Raw genomic sequence first — 17,374 nt, 5'->3', positions numbered from 1 at the left:
AGGGCCCCATCTGCAGATGCAAGTAGACAATAAGGAATCTCCAATCACCGAGGAAAAGCAGCATCTTGAAACAGTATCTAACCCTGGTGGGCATGTCAATTCAGGAATCAGAAGGAGACCATCATACCCATTAAAGAGAGAATAAATGGATATGGAAAGAAAGCAATTCTTAGAAATTAAAAACACCATGACCTAAACTTAAGTAGTCACAGATTAGCTGGAAGATTAAGCCACTTGATTCTTCCTGAAACCAGTGCAAAGGGGATAGAGATGAAAAGTATGAAACTTTAGGGAAAGTAAACAAAACTCTTCAGCTAAAGCAGATTTGACGTCATGTTGAAAAGTCCTCAAAATGCAAAACAAGGGAAGCCTACAGATCCAGTGACCTTCCCATACAGTATCAGCCACTCACTGAAAACTTTTGTTTTTAATGCAACAGCGACAAAAACTTAGTAACTTGGAAACACACCTAATGAAGGGGCCAAGGGGTCATGTGACTGAAATTATGTTTTCCTGAAAAAGGTGAAACATTTTAATAAAGAGATATGCTATGTTCTTCATGAAAAGGTTCAATATTATGACGCTATTTGATATTATTTCTCCCTATATTAAGACATTCTATACATGACAATCAGAATCCCAAAGGATGTTTGTCTGGGACTTGGTAAGGTGGGTAGTAAGTGCTCAGGAGGAGTGAAGAGCAGGGAGAGGGATCTGCCTCTGGGCGTCAGAACCTACTCTGGGCATCGGTGCTTGAGGCAGTATAGTCCTGGCGAGTCGCACATCCCTGGAACATAACAGAGAGTTTTGAAGCAGGTGGGACTCCAGAATATAAGAGTAATTTCAAAGCAGGGAAAGGATTTGCTCAAGAAATGGAATGTTGTGTGTTTCCCACACAACAAAGCAACTGGCTGCTGTTTTGAAGGGTGAATAGAGCAACTTGGATTTCATACTATACATGAAAACAAATTCCAGGCTAATTCAGTAGAAACAAACAAAAAAATACAAAACAAAAGAATTTGAAGATAATATATACAAAAGAATGTTTTATAACATTGGGATAGGGAAGGGCTGCATGAGCGAGACCCTGAATTTAAGAAGGGGTTTTTATTCCTTTGTTCCCCCTCAGAACATCAGGTTTTGATGGGTGCAGAATCCAGATGACCCTAGGATGAGCTGGCTGAAGAATAAATATTCTCTAAGTAGGAAAATTGACGAGCGGAGTTCATGCATTTATTTAGTAGTATCCTCTGCGATGCTGCCTAATGCAACAGACCTTTGCTATATATAAAAGTATGCACAGCAAGTCCCGCTGCCCCCTCACCGGAATTGATAAACCCATCAGCTTGGGAGATTCTATGACTCTCTGTGGAGTTTGGAAGCAGGCACCCAATTCAGGTCGTATTTCTACTGTAAGGGGAAGGGAAGCTGATAGGACAACTCCAGTTTTAACACCCGGGAAAGAATTTTCACCTCCAGGAGAAAACCCAAACTTTTCGGTATCTAGTCTCTTCCACCTTCCTTTCTGTCCACAGATTTTTCCCTGAATTCTGTCACACTGCCCCCCAAAATGGGCAGGACGCATAGTCGACTGGCCAAACCCAAGCATCTTTGCTGACTCATCAGCCCGCCTGGCTGGGCCGCAGGGCTGTGATGTGGACACTGAAGTGCCCGGGTCTGTGTTGACATTCTGCGGGGGGTTTTCATAGATGTTCCGTACGTGAAGTCATTTGGACGATGTAGGTGGTTCACAACTGTTTTCTCGTTAAGATGAAGAGTAGTTGGGCACCCTACATGTCTTGTTCTTCAGTCAAAATATTGGATTGACAGACTGGTTCTGCCATTTGTTAAATGTTTGTTTGCCTAGGATTTCCACCATGCTGCAAAGTGATTAAAATATAAAGGTGCAAAAGAACTCTAAAACAGTATAGATAGAATGTTCAGAAAATATCAAGGAAAAGAGTAGTAACCTTAGAGAACCATTGTGATTTCTCTGTGCTTTTCTAAAGTTTATCATTACACAGGGATGATTTTATTTAGCATTATTGAAATCATTTTTGGAATGATAGCCGGATAAATCTTCTTTACAATATTTGTCTTCCTTCTCACATCCGTCTCTGGAATGCGCAAGGCAGTGCTTGGGGTTGCACTGATACACCCAGGAGAGCCTGTCCACCCTGGTTCTTGGAGTCTGGCTCCCCGTGTGGACAGGCACGTACATCACTTGTCCCCTGTGGGCCGGGTGGCATGCACTGCCTCAGGCCTGTGAAGTGGAAAGCAACACTCCCACCACTGTTTGTAAATGAGAAGACAGAACAATCAGGAGGAAGGGATCTTCCCACACACCAGTTATGGCAAAGCTGAGCTGAGCCTAAGAGAGATCATCGCTGCACAGCCAGCGTCCTTTCTACTTCTGCACCCCACTTCTCACACCCCCAAAGCTGAAGGCTCCCTGAGGCCAGGGCTGCATGACCCAGTGGGCGAGAGCTCAGCCTTGTGGTAAGAATTCTAGACCTGTACGAACTTTTACACATAAGGTTGTCCCCAAAGTCTTAAGGTTGTTCAAGGTTCCAAAGCCAGGCAGAGGGAAAGCTGCTTCTTAGACCTCGTCTCTGCCCACAAGAGCCACGCTTTCTTCCCTCCGTTACTTTCTCCACCGGCAGATGAGCAAGGATAGCACTGTTTATACCCACCTTGCCCAACCCAGCCGGTAGCCCCTAAGCCCTAAGCCCGTGAGGCAGTCTGGCCTCCCCCCCAGGGGAAGGGTCCTGCCCACCACTTCTGGAGCTCTGCCCTCCCACTGTCCTTCGGGCATCATTTGGCCTTCCTAGTTCTCCACAGCGACCCACACGTACCTCAGCCAGCCCAGACACCACGAAGGAGAAAGGCCGATGATGACACAGATGGCAAATAAGAGGCTGAGGACAAAACTTCGCCAGAAAAGAGCCAGTGCAGCTAAAACCACGAAAGAGCTTACATTTGGCAAAGATACTGGAGACAGAACTAAAATGTCGGATGGGAACATTTAAAAAGAAACGGCCAGGTCTAGGATTGGTAAACGTATGTAAGCAGGCTTCTCCGTCCGCGCCCACGGCAGACAGCAGTTCTAGTCCCTGCAGGCTGGGCCTGAAAACCTCACACTGCACTTGCATGTACAGGGGCCAGCTGACCTTATTTTGCATGAGATAATGAAGCTTTTGGCCAAGGGAGCAAACTTGAGGATTCCTCCCCTTCACCTCTTCTAATCTTACTGGGAGCATTGCCAGTTGGCACAGGCCGCTCTCCCCACAGGCCCCCAGGAAGCACCTGGCTTGCAGTGACTTCGAAATTTTGATTCTGATTTTCACACCCCCTACCCCCAGCACAAATAACCAGATGGGGGACTGCTAAACTCGCTTCTCTTTTGTCTGAATCTAACCTAGCCAACGTTCCAAATAGAACAGGTACCCCCAAAACTTAAGGACAGTGGACTCAACTCATTTTCAAAACGTTTTTTTCTTTGGGGAGATGGGGGCTCCGGGGACACCTTTCTTTAAAGCAAGTTTTACACAGAACCTCATGCCTCCCAGCAGCAGGAAGAGGTGAGTGTGCATGTGGCCGTATAATCGCTTCCCAGCAGAATTCTTTAATAGCTGCTGCCTACCTTACCACCTGGCCCCTTCTCTCCTGCAGCTGAAGGGGTGGGGGAGGGGGGGCAGCAGCTTCTACCACCTGCTGACGTTTCCCTCATAATAATAGCTCGTTTATTGAGGTGTTTGAAATGCTGTGGAAGTATAGTAAAAGTTGGCCCCTAAGTTCTGTGACATTCCTTTCCTCTAGAGGAGTGGTCTCTGCCCCATCTCCTTAAATCAGGGCTCTGGGGCTGCCTTGATTAATGGGCTGCAGCAGAAGTGACACCGAGCTTACATGAGGAGCCTGAAAAGTGGTCAACTTCCATTGTGTCTTCAGGAGACATGCTTGGAACCTAGCCACCATGCTGTGAGGAAGCCCAAGCTGCCCGCGGAGAGGCGCCACCGGCTAGCACCAGCTCATTCGCCGTGTGCGTGCACCACCTTGGAAGAGGGATCCTTCAGCCCCAGCTGAGCTGTCTCAGGCCTCCTGGAGCAGAGGCAGGCAGGCTGTCCCCACTGAGCCCTGCCCACAGTGCAGTCAGGAATGAAATAAGTGATTTTTGCTGCTTTAAGATTGTAAGATAATTTGTTTCTTATTAATAATCAGTTGATCATTTCATTTATATTATAAATAATGACATTCATATGTAGAATATAGGATGCATTTATTTATAAATATACATTATTAAAAATCTTAATAATATGTAAGTATAAATTGTGTTCACAGAAACACAAGCACACAATTTCAGTTAGTCCGTACAATCACTTTTGAGGGACCTCCCTATCTCATAGACACAGTCAAGGTACAGAGAGAAGAACTGACTTGCCCCCAGTCCCCCCACTAGTTGGTAGTGAAGCCAAGATTCAAACTGTAGCAAGTCATAGACTAAACCAGAATTTTCCATGTGTCTTTCTTCACTGTGGCTTGTCTTCACTTTGCCACCTAACGCAGAAAGAGGCAGACAGACCAGGGCACTTTCTAGAAGAGGAGTGCGGGAGGGGTTGGTTTCCCCAGGGCGCACGGCATGCCAGTGGCTGAGGTGCCCTGGGAGCCCAGTATTGCTCCATTCCGAAGCTCGCAGGAGAGTCTCCTGGCAGTGGACAGTGGGCAGTGGGTTTTGTCCCCTCTGATTTGTCTGTCCCCTCTCTTCTGTTGTGATCTGTGCATCTCTAAATAGCTACCCCTGTGGAAGCCCTGCCCCACAGGCACTGGGCCAGCCTTGCCTCATTTGTAGACGAGGAAGCTGAGACACTGAGTTGGGGTGGCGTATTCCCTGGTGCATGGCAGAGCCTCACTGCACCCCCCACCCCGCACTCCCCCCACGAGTCCCGGTCACTCTGCCAGTCTTTGTCGTCATCCTAGGTTTTCACCTGAGACCACCTGGGCGAGTTTTCAAACCAGCAAAGACTTCTAAATAGTGGAACCCACACTCTGGTTCCCCTACCTTGGCAGGATTCCTCCCGGTGAATGGACCCCTTTATTTTCCATGTCCATAAATCACAAAGGTTAAAATAGGAGCTGACATGTGACCATGTAATGTGGACATTTTTCACTTTGGATAGTTTGGAAGCAATAAACTCAGGCCCTGAAGTGCTGAGTTGTGAGCAAACTAAACATCCCTCCCTGCCTCACAGGGAGGGTGGATTAATTCACTTAACCCTTAGAAGAACCCCACGGCACAGTTGTTATTACATTTTCCAGGTGAGAAAGATGTGGCTCAGAGAGGTTATATAGCTTGCTAAGGTCACACAGCAGAGCTGGCCTTAACCCCAGGGTCTCTCCCTGTCCGCAAGGGAGAACCCTGTCCTCTCCGATGGCTCCTCTCTTGACCACCAACATGGCCTCAGGGGTAACTGGAAGCCACAATGGCTTGTGGGGACACCAGAAAGATGGCTAATGATTGAGGGATCTAGTGCTGAATCAGTGTATACCCGAGTTTGCAGTAAATTCAGCTCTGACGTGTATAAGCTGTGTGTCCTTGGGCAAAGTACTTACCCTTTCTGTGCCTCAGTTTCATCTGTAAGCCCTTCATGGATTTTAATTTATTTAAGCCTCACAGCAATGCTTTGAGAGAAGTGCTCCTCCCATTATACCCATTTGACAGGTGGGGAAGGACCCTGAATCATGGAAAGGAGAAGCATCAGCCCAAGCTTCACGTTAGGAAGAGGTGGAGTCAGGACTTGAACTCAGGCCCTCTGACTCCCACACTTTCAACCACTAGGTTAGTTATCTGCTTCTCCTAGGACCCACACAGCTGTCTTAGGGTGTGGGGCAATGTTTGCTTTCTTTTCACTTTTCTACAGTTTATTTATTTTATTTTAAATAAGCCCTATCACTTGTGTAATTAGGAAAAGAATAATTTAGTTTGACCCTCTCCCCAAAAGAGGCAGCTACCCCTTAACAAAGGTCAAAGGGCCTGAAACACCAAAATCAGCTGTCTGTGCCCGTGGTTTGCTGTCCAGGCTCCAGGGAAACCAATTTTCCTTGGCTGGGTTTGTTTTTGTTAAGTCTCTGCTGTTGTCCCAACACAAACTGCGAAGTAGACAGCAGGTGGCGCTGCTGCCTCATAAAGAAACAGCCAGGGGGTAAAATGCCTGGGGTAGGTCGGGTGCCTCTGCTCTCACTAGGAGTGTCCCTGACCTGAGCTCTCTCCTTAGGGAGGGCATGACAGTGAAGGCTTCTGAAAAGTTAACTGGGACCCACTGCCCTCATGTCCTCACTGGTCACACCTGACATCGCCTCACCGAGCCTCTGACTATTTGGACAGAGGTGGCCCAGCCCTCCTGCTTCACACAAGCCGGTGCAGAAACACCATGTGCTGATCTATGGCTTGCTTTGGGGAGAAATTTCCAAACACAAACGTTTTTGTCCCTTTCCAGGGGACATCTGAGAACTCGACCCACTGCCCTATGGCCATAAACCCTGGACACAGTGTAGTCCATGCCTCCTCACTGGTGTGATTCCCCTGGTTAAGTAAGGTGCTCAGAGAGGCTTGTCACCAGTTTCTCCCCAGACCACTGCCCAATGGCAATGTTTCTCCCTGCACCGCCATTCTCCTGGCACAAAGCATTGTAGAAAATAAGCCACGGGTGTGGCCTCTACCTGGCCCCATTGACTTTGTCCACTCAGGACAGGCTCGCTCTTTTCCACATCCCCAGCCTACACTGTAAGAGTTGGAGGGGGCGCCTGGGTGACTGTGCTCACCCTGGGGTCTTTCTGCTTTGGTTCAGGTTTCCTTGGTCTTGGTGACATCATCTCTTTAGGATGTGGACATGAACCCCATCCTCACCTTAGTATCCTGGTCCTGGAAAATGCTGGAAACAATGTACTCACTGGCTGGTCAATCTATTAGGAGGGGAACTGTCAGCCACTAAATCTAGTCCAGTTCAATTACAGACGCATAGTAGGAGCTCAGAGTCTCTTGATGGATGGATGAATGAATGAATAAATGAATCTGAGGTGCTGTCTTTCTGTTCTTTCATGCCAATAATATTTTATATTTGCAAACATCAGTTGTCCCTCTTTTCCTGGCCACCCCCAAAGTACACAATATAATTGTTAAAGGCCCATGATTTGTCTTGATCCTACAATAAGTCAGTGTCCCAATGTGAATAGACATGGCCTTTACCCCAGCTGTCCGGGCTCTGGGCCATGCCGCCTTGCCCAGCAGAGCTCTGTGCCAGGGGGTGCCTGTAGGAGAGGCCAAACAAGAGTGGTTCTCCTTAAAACAACCCAGAACCGGCCCTGGCCAGTTGGCTCAGCAGTAGAGCGTCGGCCTGGCGTGCGGGGGACCCGGGTTCGATTCCCGGCCAGGGCACACAGGAGAAGCGCCCATTTGCTTCTCCACCCCCACCCCCTCCTTCCTCTCTGTCTCTCTCTTCCACTCCCGCAGCTGAGGCTCCATTGGAGCAAAGATGGCCCGGGCGCTGGGGATGGCTCCTTGGCCTCTGCCCCAGGCGCTAGAGTGGCTCTGGTCTCGGCAGAGCGATGCCCCGGAGGGACAGAGCATCGCCCCCTGGTGGGCAGAGCGTCGCCCCTGGTGGGCGTGCCGGGTGGATCCAGGTCGGGTGCATGTGGGAGTCTGTCTGACTGTCTCCCCCGTTTCCAGCTTCAGAAAAGTACAAAAAAAACAAACAAAAAAAAAAAAACCCAGAACCGTGAGACATTGATGCCCGGGGGATCCCAGAAGCAGAGCACGGAGGCGCAGCCCTAGCTAGCCTCTCTCACCATGAACTTAAACTTCTGTTTTCCTCTGCTGGACTAAGGGGGCTCAAGGAAGTAGAGGAAGCTCTCATGAGGGGCCATAGTGGAAACCCATGAAAGCTAAATCCATTGTCCTAGAAGAGAAGAGGTGAATGCCAAGGGTCTGAGCTGAGACTGGGATTCCAGTCTCCTTCCCCCCAGCTCCATGACCTCCCCCCACATACTCACACACAGCTTGAAGGCAGGGAGGGGTGTGAGAGGTGCTGTGTTTAGAGACCCCAGGCCCTTGTCCCCTGCCATCTCTACAGTGGAAGAGGAGGCTAGTTCATGGACCACACTTCAGCTTCCTTCTTTTTTAACTAAGCGCGTGGCTGGGGGAAAATCGATGTCCAGGAGCCATGTGACACAGTGATTGGAACATGGGCTTTGGAGTCAGGCAGTCCTGAGTTTAAATTCTACCTCCTACCAGCAGTTTCTGGAGCAAGTCCCCCAACCTTGTCCAAACTTTGTTTCTACATCGAGAAAGGGAGATTAGTAACAGGACCTCCCTGAGGAACGTGGAGATGAATTGAGTGGGGTGTGTGTGTGAAAAAAACCCACCAAGGCCCATGGTAGTAATGCCTGCTTGATAGGCTCCGCTTTTCACACTCACAAGCCGACCTGGGCTGCTGGCGGGAGGGGGCAGCAGAGGCCAAGCTGAGCTCCTTCTCTGGGGTTTTCTCAGGAGTCCAGAGAACGATGGTGGAGAAGCCTTAAACTTGAGCACTCACCAGAACCAGTTGGGAATTTAAAGACTGAGGATTCCTGGGTAACCCCTCAAGAGTTTCTAATCCAGTGGTTCTCTGTGCCCTGCCCCACTCCGAAATCTGCAATTTGAGCAGACCACCCAAGTATTTCTGATGAGGGTTGTTTCAGGCTGCACTCCGAGAATCGCCATTGGAAGTGAAGCCATGGGCTCCAGGGCTTTCTGACCTGGAGGTTAGGAGATCCTGGGAGGTGAGTCCATGTCTAAGCCCCAGACCCAACCCCACTGTCAAAATTCCATCTTTTGAGCTTTACAGACGACACCTTCTTCCCTGGGAAGGGAGCGATTGTTCAAGTGGGTCATCCTAAAATAGGGAGTTAAGTGGTTCCCAGATTGGGTGCTGATCCTAAGTCCCTGAGCAGGAGGCCTTGTAAAATACGGATTCTTGCATTTGGTATGCCACCTACCCCACCTAGTCACACCTACACACCACCAGATCGCTCCGGGAGGAGGGTGAGACCAACGCGGTCTGTCCCATGGCCACCCCTGTTGGTACCCCCCCCCCCAAGGTCCTCGAGCACAGTATTAGAGATGAGAAAAATAAAGCTCCGGGGGCACTTCACTGGTGGTAGTCAGGTGGTGGCAAAGCAGATACTCAAGCTCTGTATGTCCACGACCTTCGGAGAGCCGCCTGCTAGTGGGAGCCAGCGGGCAGCCAAGCATTGGGACAACAGCAGCACTGCCTTTCCCTGGACCCCAAAGGGAAAGGAAAACAGTGGGCCACCACGGACTTCAGTGGGCCAAGCGCTTTCGCATCAGGAGTGCACACCCTGAGCGCCTTCCAGCCACCAGCGCTTCTGCCCGACGTTGGCCCTGGGTGCGAGCTCCCGGTGGTGGCCCCGCCGGCTGGGCTGCGGTTCCCACCGGCCTAGGGCTGGAGAGCCCCGAGGCCGCGCCAGGGCTTCTGCTGCCAGGGCGTGGAATAGGCGAGCTGCTGAGCCTCGTGTGTGCCCATATCATGGGCCTCGCGTGGAGAACACCGAAATCTGCTGGATTTGTGATCCAGGAACAGAAACCCTGTCACATACATCTTTGCCGCTTCCCCGCCTCTGTGCCTTTTATTGCTAAGGTAGTGGTGGGGGAGGGGAGGTGATTACATACATTCGGGGCCTGTAATGGACTGCATTGTTCTAAGTCAAACCTCCTAAAGATAGCGCCTAGCGCAGAGGTTTTTAATTAATTCTGATGAGGATGCCTGTATGCTAGAACGATCCCCATTTATGCATCTAGGGCCAGTGTTTTTGCACCAGACTCAGAAGCACCTTTACATTTTAAGCTTGTAACTAGCACATGACAGACACAATTTCATCCTGGCGCAGTGCAGTGGGAGATTAGCCCTGCGGCCTCAGGTGCAAGCCCGGGCCAAAATGGGCATTCGGGAAGCCACAAGGAAAGCAAATTTCGTCTCTGCACAGCGTCACCGGCGGCTGCGCTGGCGGTGTTGTATCTTCGACGTGGATGTGGAGGCAGTTTTGCCTGCGACATCTGGCCTTTTCGGGTTTGCTTGGAGCCGAGTTCTGTTTGCGAGGAAGGCTGGAGTTTTCTGTCACTCCACCCCCCAACCCCCAGGCCCCAGGTCAAGCCCGGAGACAGCAGCCAGGAGTATCCCAGAGCTCTCTGGGCCGGTTTTCCAGCACCCTGGACGTGGGCGCTCCGGGAGAGCCCGCTGAAATGCCGGCGCCACCAAGAGATGAACAGGAAGCCAGGGTTCGCTGCCGCCTTGGGTTCTAGCAAGCAGCGGCGTCAAAGCCACACGCACAACCGGGACGCACCTAGGCCTCTGGGGCGCCAAGGGTCCAAGCCAGTGGGCGAGGGGGCTGGAGATGCTGCAGAAGGAGGCCGGGGAGTGCGCCGGCTGAGCTGGCATTGGGTTTCTCCTAATCAGCCCCACTTTCCCAGAGCCTCCAACCTAATTGGGGCGCAGTCTCTGACGGAGGGAGGAGAAGGCTCGCTGTTGCCTGCGTAGGTTGCCTGGGTGAAGGCGCGACGATCCGGCGCTGGAGGACTTGGGCTTTTCTCTGGCCTTGTTTTCCTGGGCACCGGTGAAAGGCGGAGACAGTGCCTTCTTTATCAGTTCCAAACGTACTCTTGGAGCGCAAGGCCGTACGCGCGGGCCACAGCGCGCTTCGCGCTTCGCTCAGGAGACCCCAGCCCGACGCTTTGGCCCACCCAAGACCACGAGGGACACGGAGTCACCGGTCTTTTCCTGTCCCCTTTATCTCAGTTTTATAGACAGCTGTTAGGTTGGAACATTAATTGCCCGGGCGAGTTTATTGATAATTTTGATGTAACAGAGCACCGGAGAAATTACCCTCATGTCCAAAATGTCAAATTTGAGAAGAACCAGGTTCAGAGAAACTGCGGTGGGTCTTGAACGGCCGCACCAACAATGCGACTTTATTGTGTTTGTTTTCCCAAATAACGGGAATGGGAATAGAAAGAGGGAGATCAGCAAGAGACACAGGCTTTTAAAAATGTTGTGGGTTTTTTTGCCCCTGAGGATTGGAAACATATTACGGGATTGGAAACATGCCTATCACCTGGCGTTCCCACCAACAGCCCCTTTTTTGCACAAATTTTACTCACTTCTTGATTTGGGGAAAAAACAAGTGTGGGCACACACACACACAAAACTTGAGTTCTTTCATGATTCATAACCACTGGAATATTGGAACAGTAAAGTCTGAAACTCAGAGTAAAACTTCCATTGGTCTTGGAGTGGGGGAAAAAGTAGAAATATAAATTTTATATATTTAGGTATTTTTACATATATATAGTCTTCCCTGGGAGGTGTACTATAGTTTTGCTTTAAACGTTTATTTCTTTAAAAAGAGAAATGACATTTAGAGGGGCAGAGGGCTCTTCTTAAAAAACAGAAGCCAAGAAAAATAGTTACTCGTGTCCAGATTTCACTTCAACGTGAAATGAAGAGTGAAAAGAGGAGAACTGGCCAAAAAATAAAAAAATAATTCAGAATCACCCATATTTTAAATATAAAACAAAAACAAAAATCCTAGCTATCCCAAGCTGGTTTCTGTGGGGGGTTGGAAGATATTCTACAATCCCAATAAAATACTCATGCGATTTTATTTCTAGTTGATACAATGTTAAAGGCCATGTACAAATGTCATACATTTTTATTTTTGTTCTTTTTTTTTTTAGGAAAAAATACACAAAAGGCAAAGCATCCTCAAATTGTCATTTTATACAGTGCAGAAGAAAATTTAAAATACGTGTCACAAACGCTGTACCCCAGCAGCCAAAATACTAGAAAAAAGGGGGTAGTCCTTCATTTTATATATATATTTATATAAAACATATGGGAATTTGTTTTTACACAAATCGGACTTTGTTTCAAATTTACAATGGATATCTAAAAAAAAAAAAAAAATTCTACGCGGCAAATATTGCCAACAAAGTTACACCATTAATACTGATAAACGGAGGAGCCTATGCGGTGTTTCGATTACTAGGGAAAGAAAGAATAAATAACAGGATGAGCCTTGCTATAGTTTTAAAAAGTGCCTTAACCTTTCCTTGTCACCGCAATCCTGAATTCGCGCGCTAGCCGGGCCTTCCGCGTCCCCGCGTCGCACCGTGTTCGCCTCGCTCTCGCACCAGAAAGTTTACAGTAGAGGTCGGGAGACAGCCGGGTCTCGTGAGAAAAACATCCACCAAAAAAGTCCAAGTAAAATTCGAGACAAAATCAGAAAGACTGAAGAGAAGATAGAAGAAGAGGAAGGTGGAAGGGGGTGGCAGAGGTCCGGAGAGCTGCCCGCTTCTGGGCTCCGTTTGTTTCTTTTTAAAGACGAACAGTGGCTTCAGAAAATGCAAGTTGTCCGCACAAAGATCCACCTGTGGTTGATGCAGGACTTCTGAGGTGAGGAGGGAGAACTCGATTTCTTGCCCCCGTTCCCTGCAAAAGACGGCTCTAAAAAGAGACTTGCGCATTCCAAGACATTCTTTCCAAAAATAAAACAAAACAAAACAAAAAGTTAAAAATAAAAAGATAAATACTCAACCAAAAAATAAAAGTATTTGATAATGATGGTCTCATATGTTTGCCTTTATTCTAAAAAAACAAAAAACAAAAAACAAAAAAAAAAAAAACCCTCCACTTTTTCCATTGGAGGGGAGGAGCGGGGAGAGACCTCAGCAGAATTTTTGTTTAGATGTTGAGGGTTTTTCCCCAACACAGCACCTTCTCAGCCGGTTTCAATCTGATAAAAAATAGATATTTATTTACCAACAGCTGCAGTCAGATCAGGCCCTACCACCGCCATTTTTAAAAACAATTTTGAGGGAACAGGGGAGGAGGTGCCAACCGCTGCGCTGTGTCTTTGCCCTGGGGAGTCCTTTTCAAATAATCCGATTGGGGAGGAGTTAAACCCTTTTCTTCTGCCGACGGTTATACCTCGAGAATAATGCAGTTCCTTGCGATGGGTTCCCAGGTCCCTGCGCGGGCAGCCCGTGCCCCGAGGTCCCCGCAGGTTTCGGGCTCACATCACACAAGGCTTGATGTCTTGGTAGGTGACCTGCTGGTGGTAGTAGGAGCCACCGCCAGCAGAGTGCATGGACGAGGACGCCATGGTGTTGAAAGAGAAGACAAACTCCTTTCGGTCACACATGCTGGGCGACTGCGAGTGATACCGAGGGATGCCTGCGAGGGAGGTGACAGGGGCTAGAGTTCAAGGTGGACAAGCAGCTCTGCCCACTGCCCTCAGGGCCCAAGGCCCTATCCTTTCCACTCTGGACCCAGCGCCCAGACTCCCGGAGTTCCCGGCCCCTGGTCACGCCCTGGGCTGTGTATCCTAGGGGGAAGATCCCAGAATGCCGGCAACCATCCCTGCTCCCAGTAGCTACAGGCCTGGGCGTCTCTTCCCTAGGACACCGAGCCGAGCCCGGGGCTTCCGGAGGCTGAAGAGGAAGAGGTGGGGGTGGGGGGCCAAGATGGGTCTGCAGTCGCCTGAGAGAGCCCTGGCTGCCTCCAGCTCCTGGGCAGCTAGCGGCCTGGTGCTGGGGCAGCCACTTCCCAACCCCAAAGGCTGTGAAGGCCTCAGCGCAGCAGCGAGAGGCAGGCGCTGGAAGCTGGGAAGCACTGAGCCATCATCACAGGGGCAAAGGGTGGCTTCTCCAGAGGAAGTGCCCCTTGGAGAACAGGGTCTCCAGGGGAGCTAGAGCCCAGCAGTTTGAAACAGCCCAGGCAGGGCAACCCCAGACCCCCGCGGAGAAGTGGCCTTTCCGCCAACAGGCCCGGCTCCTGACTCCCACAGGCTGCTGACAGCTGACCCCTGAGAGGCCCCTGCTAAGCTCACTCCATGCTCTTTCCGGAACTAGGCCCACAAGGCTGCTGGTGGGTTCTGAGAAGGGGGAGTTCAGGTGGGGAAATTATTCTGCATCGCCTTTCTAAGGGTTGGGGAGAGGGTACCTGGCGACTGGAAAACCTGGATCCTGAGAAACAAAGAGTCCGTGGGGCCTGCAACTCTGATCCTTGCTCTGAGCCTGGCCACAGACCCTCTGGGTCTCTGTCACCACAAAACGCCCCCAACTCAATGTTCGTAAGGCCAGGTCTTGTTCCCTGAAAGGCCAGGGCGCTGAACCTCTGCACACCAGGCCTAGGGAACTTTAGGCCTAACTCTTACTCTTCTGTTCTCTTCAGGCAAGGGACACAGGCGACTTTCCTGGCAGCTTTCTGAGTGACCAGACCCCGAAGGGTGAACCAGCTGGCTACACCTGGGCCCCAGCTCCATCCTGGGAACTTGCTGAGTTGTGAGGGGGCCTAAGGGACCAGAAGGGACTTAGAATATTTGGATCAGAGTCTTTTTGGTGGGACCTGGCCATGCTCTGGAAGGCCAGCAGCTTGGAGTTGGAACAGAAAAAGCGAAACGACATATTGGCCCAAATCAGAGACACAAGCTGCATTCACCCCTCAAATGGAGAGAGATGAGGCTGAGAGACACCACCATATTGGGGTTGGTACCCTACAGAAGTGGCTGCAGGCTCTTGCCCAGGCAGTCAGCGAATTGGGGTTCTGGGTCCACATTGCACTCGCAGATGTCCTATTTTCCCAAGACTAGGATTGCCCAGACTCCCCACTCACCTTGTAGCTCAGCTGGGGCGTTGTGACTGTTCTGATGCAGATAAGGCTGGTCCAGGGAGTGCGTGGAGAGGCTTCCGGACAGGGGGTTAGCCGCGGGGTTGCAAGGGGACAGGGGCTGCTGCTTGATGTAGGAAGCACCGCTGTTGAGCGCTGCGGAGGCAGAGGGGGGCCAAGCGGCCGCGGAGCCGGAGTAGACTGCGTGAGGCTCCATGACCCCACCGGCTGCGGGCAGCAGCGGGGAGGCAGGCACCGAGCTGTCGTGGTGAGGGTACTCGCCGGCCGCCGCGCCTCCGCAGCTGCCCATGTACGAGTGGCCGCCGTTGGCGGGCAGGTGGGGCACCGAATGGCTGGGCAAAGCCATGCCGTCCACGTTGCCCGGCAAGTGACCATTCATCATGCCCAGGCTACCCTCGAGCGCCAAGCTGTTGGGCGGACAGGAGAGGCTGCCGGCTGAGCTCTGGAAGCCGTAGGTGTCCGGGAGGTGGTTGAAGCCCAGCCCGTTCATCATGCTGTACATGGGCTTGAGCGCCTGGCATTTCCTTCGGAAGCCGCGGGGCCGCCGCCGAAAGGAGCCCTCCTCGAACATGAACTCGCTGGCCGGGTCGATGGTCCAGTAGTGGCCCTTGCCCGGCCGCCCGAGGCCCTTGGGCAGCTTGATGAAGCACTCGTTGAGGGAGAGGTTGTGGCGCACCGAGTTCTTCCAGCCCTGGTAGGAGCCGCGGAAGAAGGGGAAGCGGCTCTGCAGGAACTGGTAGATCTCGCTGAGAGTCAGGCGCTTGGTGGGCGAGCTCTGGATGGCCATGACGATGAGCGCGATGTACGAGTAGGGCGGCTTCTCCGGGCGCCGGATGCCGGCGTTCGTCTTCTTGGCCTTGGACGGGCCGGACGACGCGGGGTCCATGGCCGCGCCGCCTCCCCCGCCGCCGCCGCCGCCGCCAACGCCGCCGCCGTGCGGAGGCTGCTGTTTCTCGGGCGCCGAAGACATCGGGTGGCTGCTGCCGCCGCCGCCGCTGCCGCCGCTGCTCTGCGCCGCGGACGAGCCGGGAGGAGGAGGAGGAGGAGGAAGAGGAGGAGGAGGGGGAGGAGGTCGAAAGGGAGGGGGCTGCGCGCGCGGGGCTGGCTGCACCTCTGCCGTCATCCGCGGCCACTTCTCCCGAGCGAGCCTCGGCGCGCCCGCCCCCGCCCGCCAATCCTCCCGGAGGAGCTGCCGAGTCCGCCGGCGGTTGGCGCAGAGCCCCCCTCTCCCTCCAGCTCCCTCCTCCCCCACCTCTATCTCCTCCCTCTTTCCCTCGCGCCCTCCCACAAGGGAAGGAGCAGAGCGGAGGCTAAGGGCAACTTCTTGGCAGCGAGGGCGGAGGACGCGGGAAAGCCCTCACACACACACACACACACACGCACGCACGCACGCACGCACGCACACACACCGGCTTGGGGGGTGGGAGGCACCAATTCCGGGGCTCCGGCCGTGAACCCCCGCGGGGATCAGAGCTTGTTCCCCACCACCCGCCGCGCTCCACTCCACGGCTCCAGCAGAGGCTGCCCTCGCTGCACCTCCTCTCGGCAGCGTCTCCCGCGCCCGCGTAAGACCCTCCAGGAGTTTCCTCCCCACCCTGCTCCCCTCCGGCCCCCACGTTGGTGGGCGCTTAAAGAGCCCCCACCCTGACAACCCCGCGTCCGCCAGCAGGACCTGCCCCTCCTCCACCAACCTGGTGAGCAAGTGTTAACGAGCCCTCAGCCAGTAGTTCAGGCCAACCGCGCGCAGGCCCCGCGCTTTCCCTGCCGGCGCGGTGCGACCCGAAACGCACCCCGGGTCCTGGGCCTTTTCCGACGCGTACGGACCAGTAGCAAATGGAAAGGGCCGCGGCGGCAGCGGCCTCCAGGTGGTGGCCATCACGGGCAGAGCAGGCTCAGCTACGGTCCCCGCGGCCAGCCGGCTTACGTTCCCGAGAGGGACCGCCTCCCCATTCTCCCCGCCCCGGGAAGGACTGCGCCGCGCCCGGGACTTTTCGGACTCGCCCAGCAGCTCGCGAGCGGGCGAGCAGCCGCCGGAGCCGAGCGCGGGCGGAAAACGAAAGCGCAGGGCGAGTCGCTGCCACTCTGTCTCCGGCGCCGCGGAACCAGGCAGGAGCGAGTGAGGACGGCTGGTCTTCGGGGGACTAAAATCTCACGGGCTGTTAGGACAAGTGGTCCCGCTCATTCTGCCACTCATGCACTCGTGCACTCATACACACATACGCATGCATTGCTGCACACGCAGACCCGGTAAATGACTCCACTCAGATGTGTAAACTCATTCTCATTCGTGCGTTCCCACTCAGGCACACTGCGTTCCGTCAAGTGCGTGCCTATTAGTGCGCCACTCACGCACACACAATAGGCCTTATAGGAACTTAAATTTGCATCAATTCCCACTCTCGTGTACATTAGCCACGCTCGGATGTGAACCCACGCACAGCCCAGATTGATTCCCCACCCCCACAGCACACAGACACACACACTGAAAACCCGCCTATTTTTTGGCCCCGCAACCTGAATGTCCTCACTTTCCAAGAGCTGGTTCCGATTTCTCATGGATGGTAAAAGGCCCTGGCAGGAAGTTTATACGGTTCAACGTAAACATGTTCTGAGGAATTCTTTATTAATAATAATAATAA

At 52.4% G+C, this 17,374-nt stretch overlaps 1 protein-coding gene across 3 annotated transcripts; it reads right to left on the bottom strand.

Moving 5' to 3' along the window:
- Positions 1 to 11,809: 11,809 nt before the first annotated feature.
- Positions 11,810 to 16,626, bottom strand: FOXF1 (forkhead box F1). 3 transcript variants are annotated; one of them, XM_066348602.1, is made up of 3 exons: positions 16,427 to 16,626; positions 14,721 to 15,744; positions 11,810 to 13,280 (listed from the first exon to the last, which is right to left on the bottom strand). In XM_066348602.1, exons 2-3 carry the CDS (start codon positions 15,703 to 15,705, stop codon positions 13,120 to 13,122), a joined length of 1,146 nt encoding a protein of 381 aa, XP_066204699.1. In that variant the 5' UTR covers positions 15,706 to 15,744; positions 16,427 to 16,626; the 3' UTR covers positions 11,810 to 13,119. The 3 variants fall into 3 exon arrangements, with proteins under 3 accessions (XP_066204699.1, XP_066204700.1, XP_066204698.1); XM_066348603.1 differs by having other exon boundaries at positions 14,721 to 15,739; XM_066348601.1 differs by having other exon boundaries at positions 14,721 to 16,626.
- Positions 16,627 to 17,374: the final 748 nt, after the last annotated feature.

Source organism: Saccopteryx leptura, chromosome 9, assembly GCF_036850995.1.
Source record: "Saccopteryx leptura isolate mSacLep1 chromosome 9, mSacLep1_pri_phased_curated, whole genome shotgun sequence".
NCBI classification, from domain to species: domain Eukaryota; kingdom Metazoa; phylum Chordata; class Mammalia; order Chiroptera; family Emballonuridae; genus Saccopteryx; species Saccopteryx leptura.
Note: the sequence above shows the minus strand (reverse complement) of the source record. Positions and strands in the feature narration are given on the sequence as shown.

Excerpts from the sequence above, each read along its gene's own strand:
- FOXF1 (XM_066348601.1), bottom strand. The coding sequence starts at position 15,858 with ATGACGGCAGAGGTGCAGCCAGCCCCGCGCGCGCAGCCCCCTCCCTTT. Across the intron at positions 13,281-14,720 it reads CGCCCCAGCTGAGCTACAAG|GCATCCCTCGGTATCACTCG; the intron begins GTGAGTGGGGAG and ends CCTCCCTCGCAG.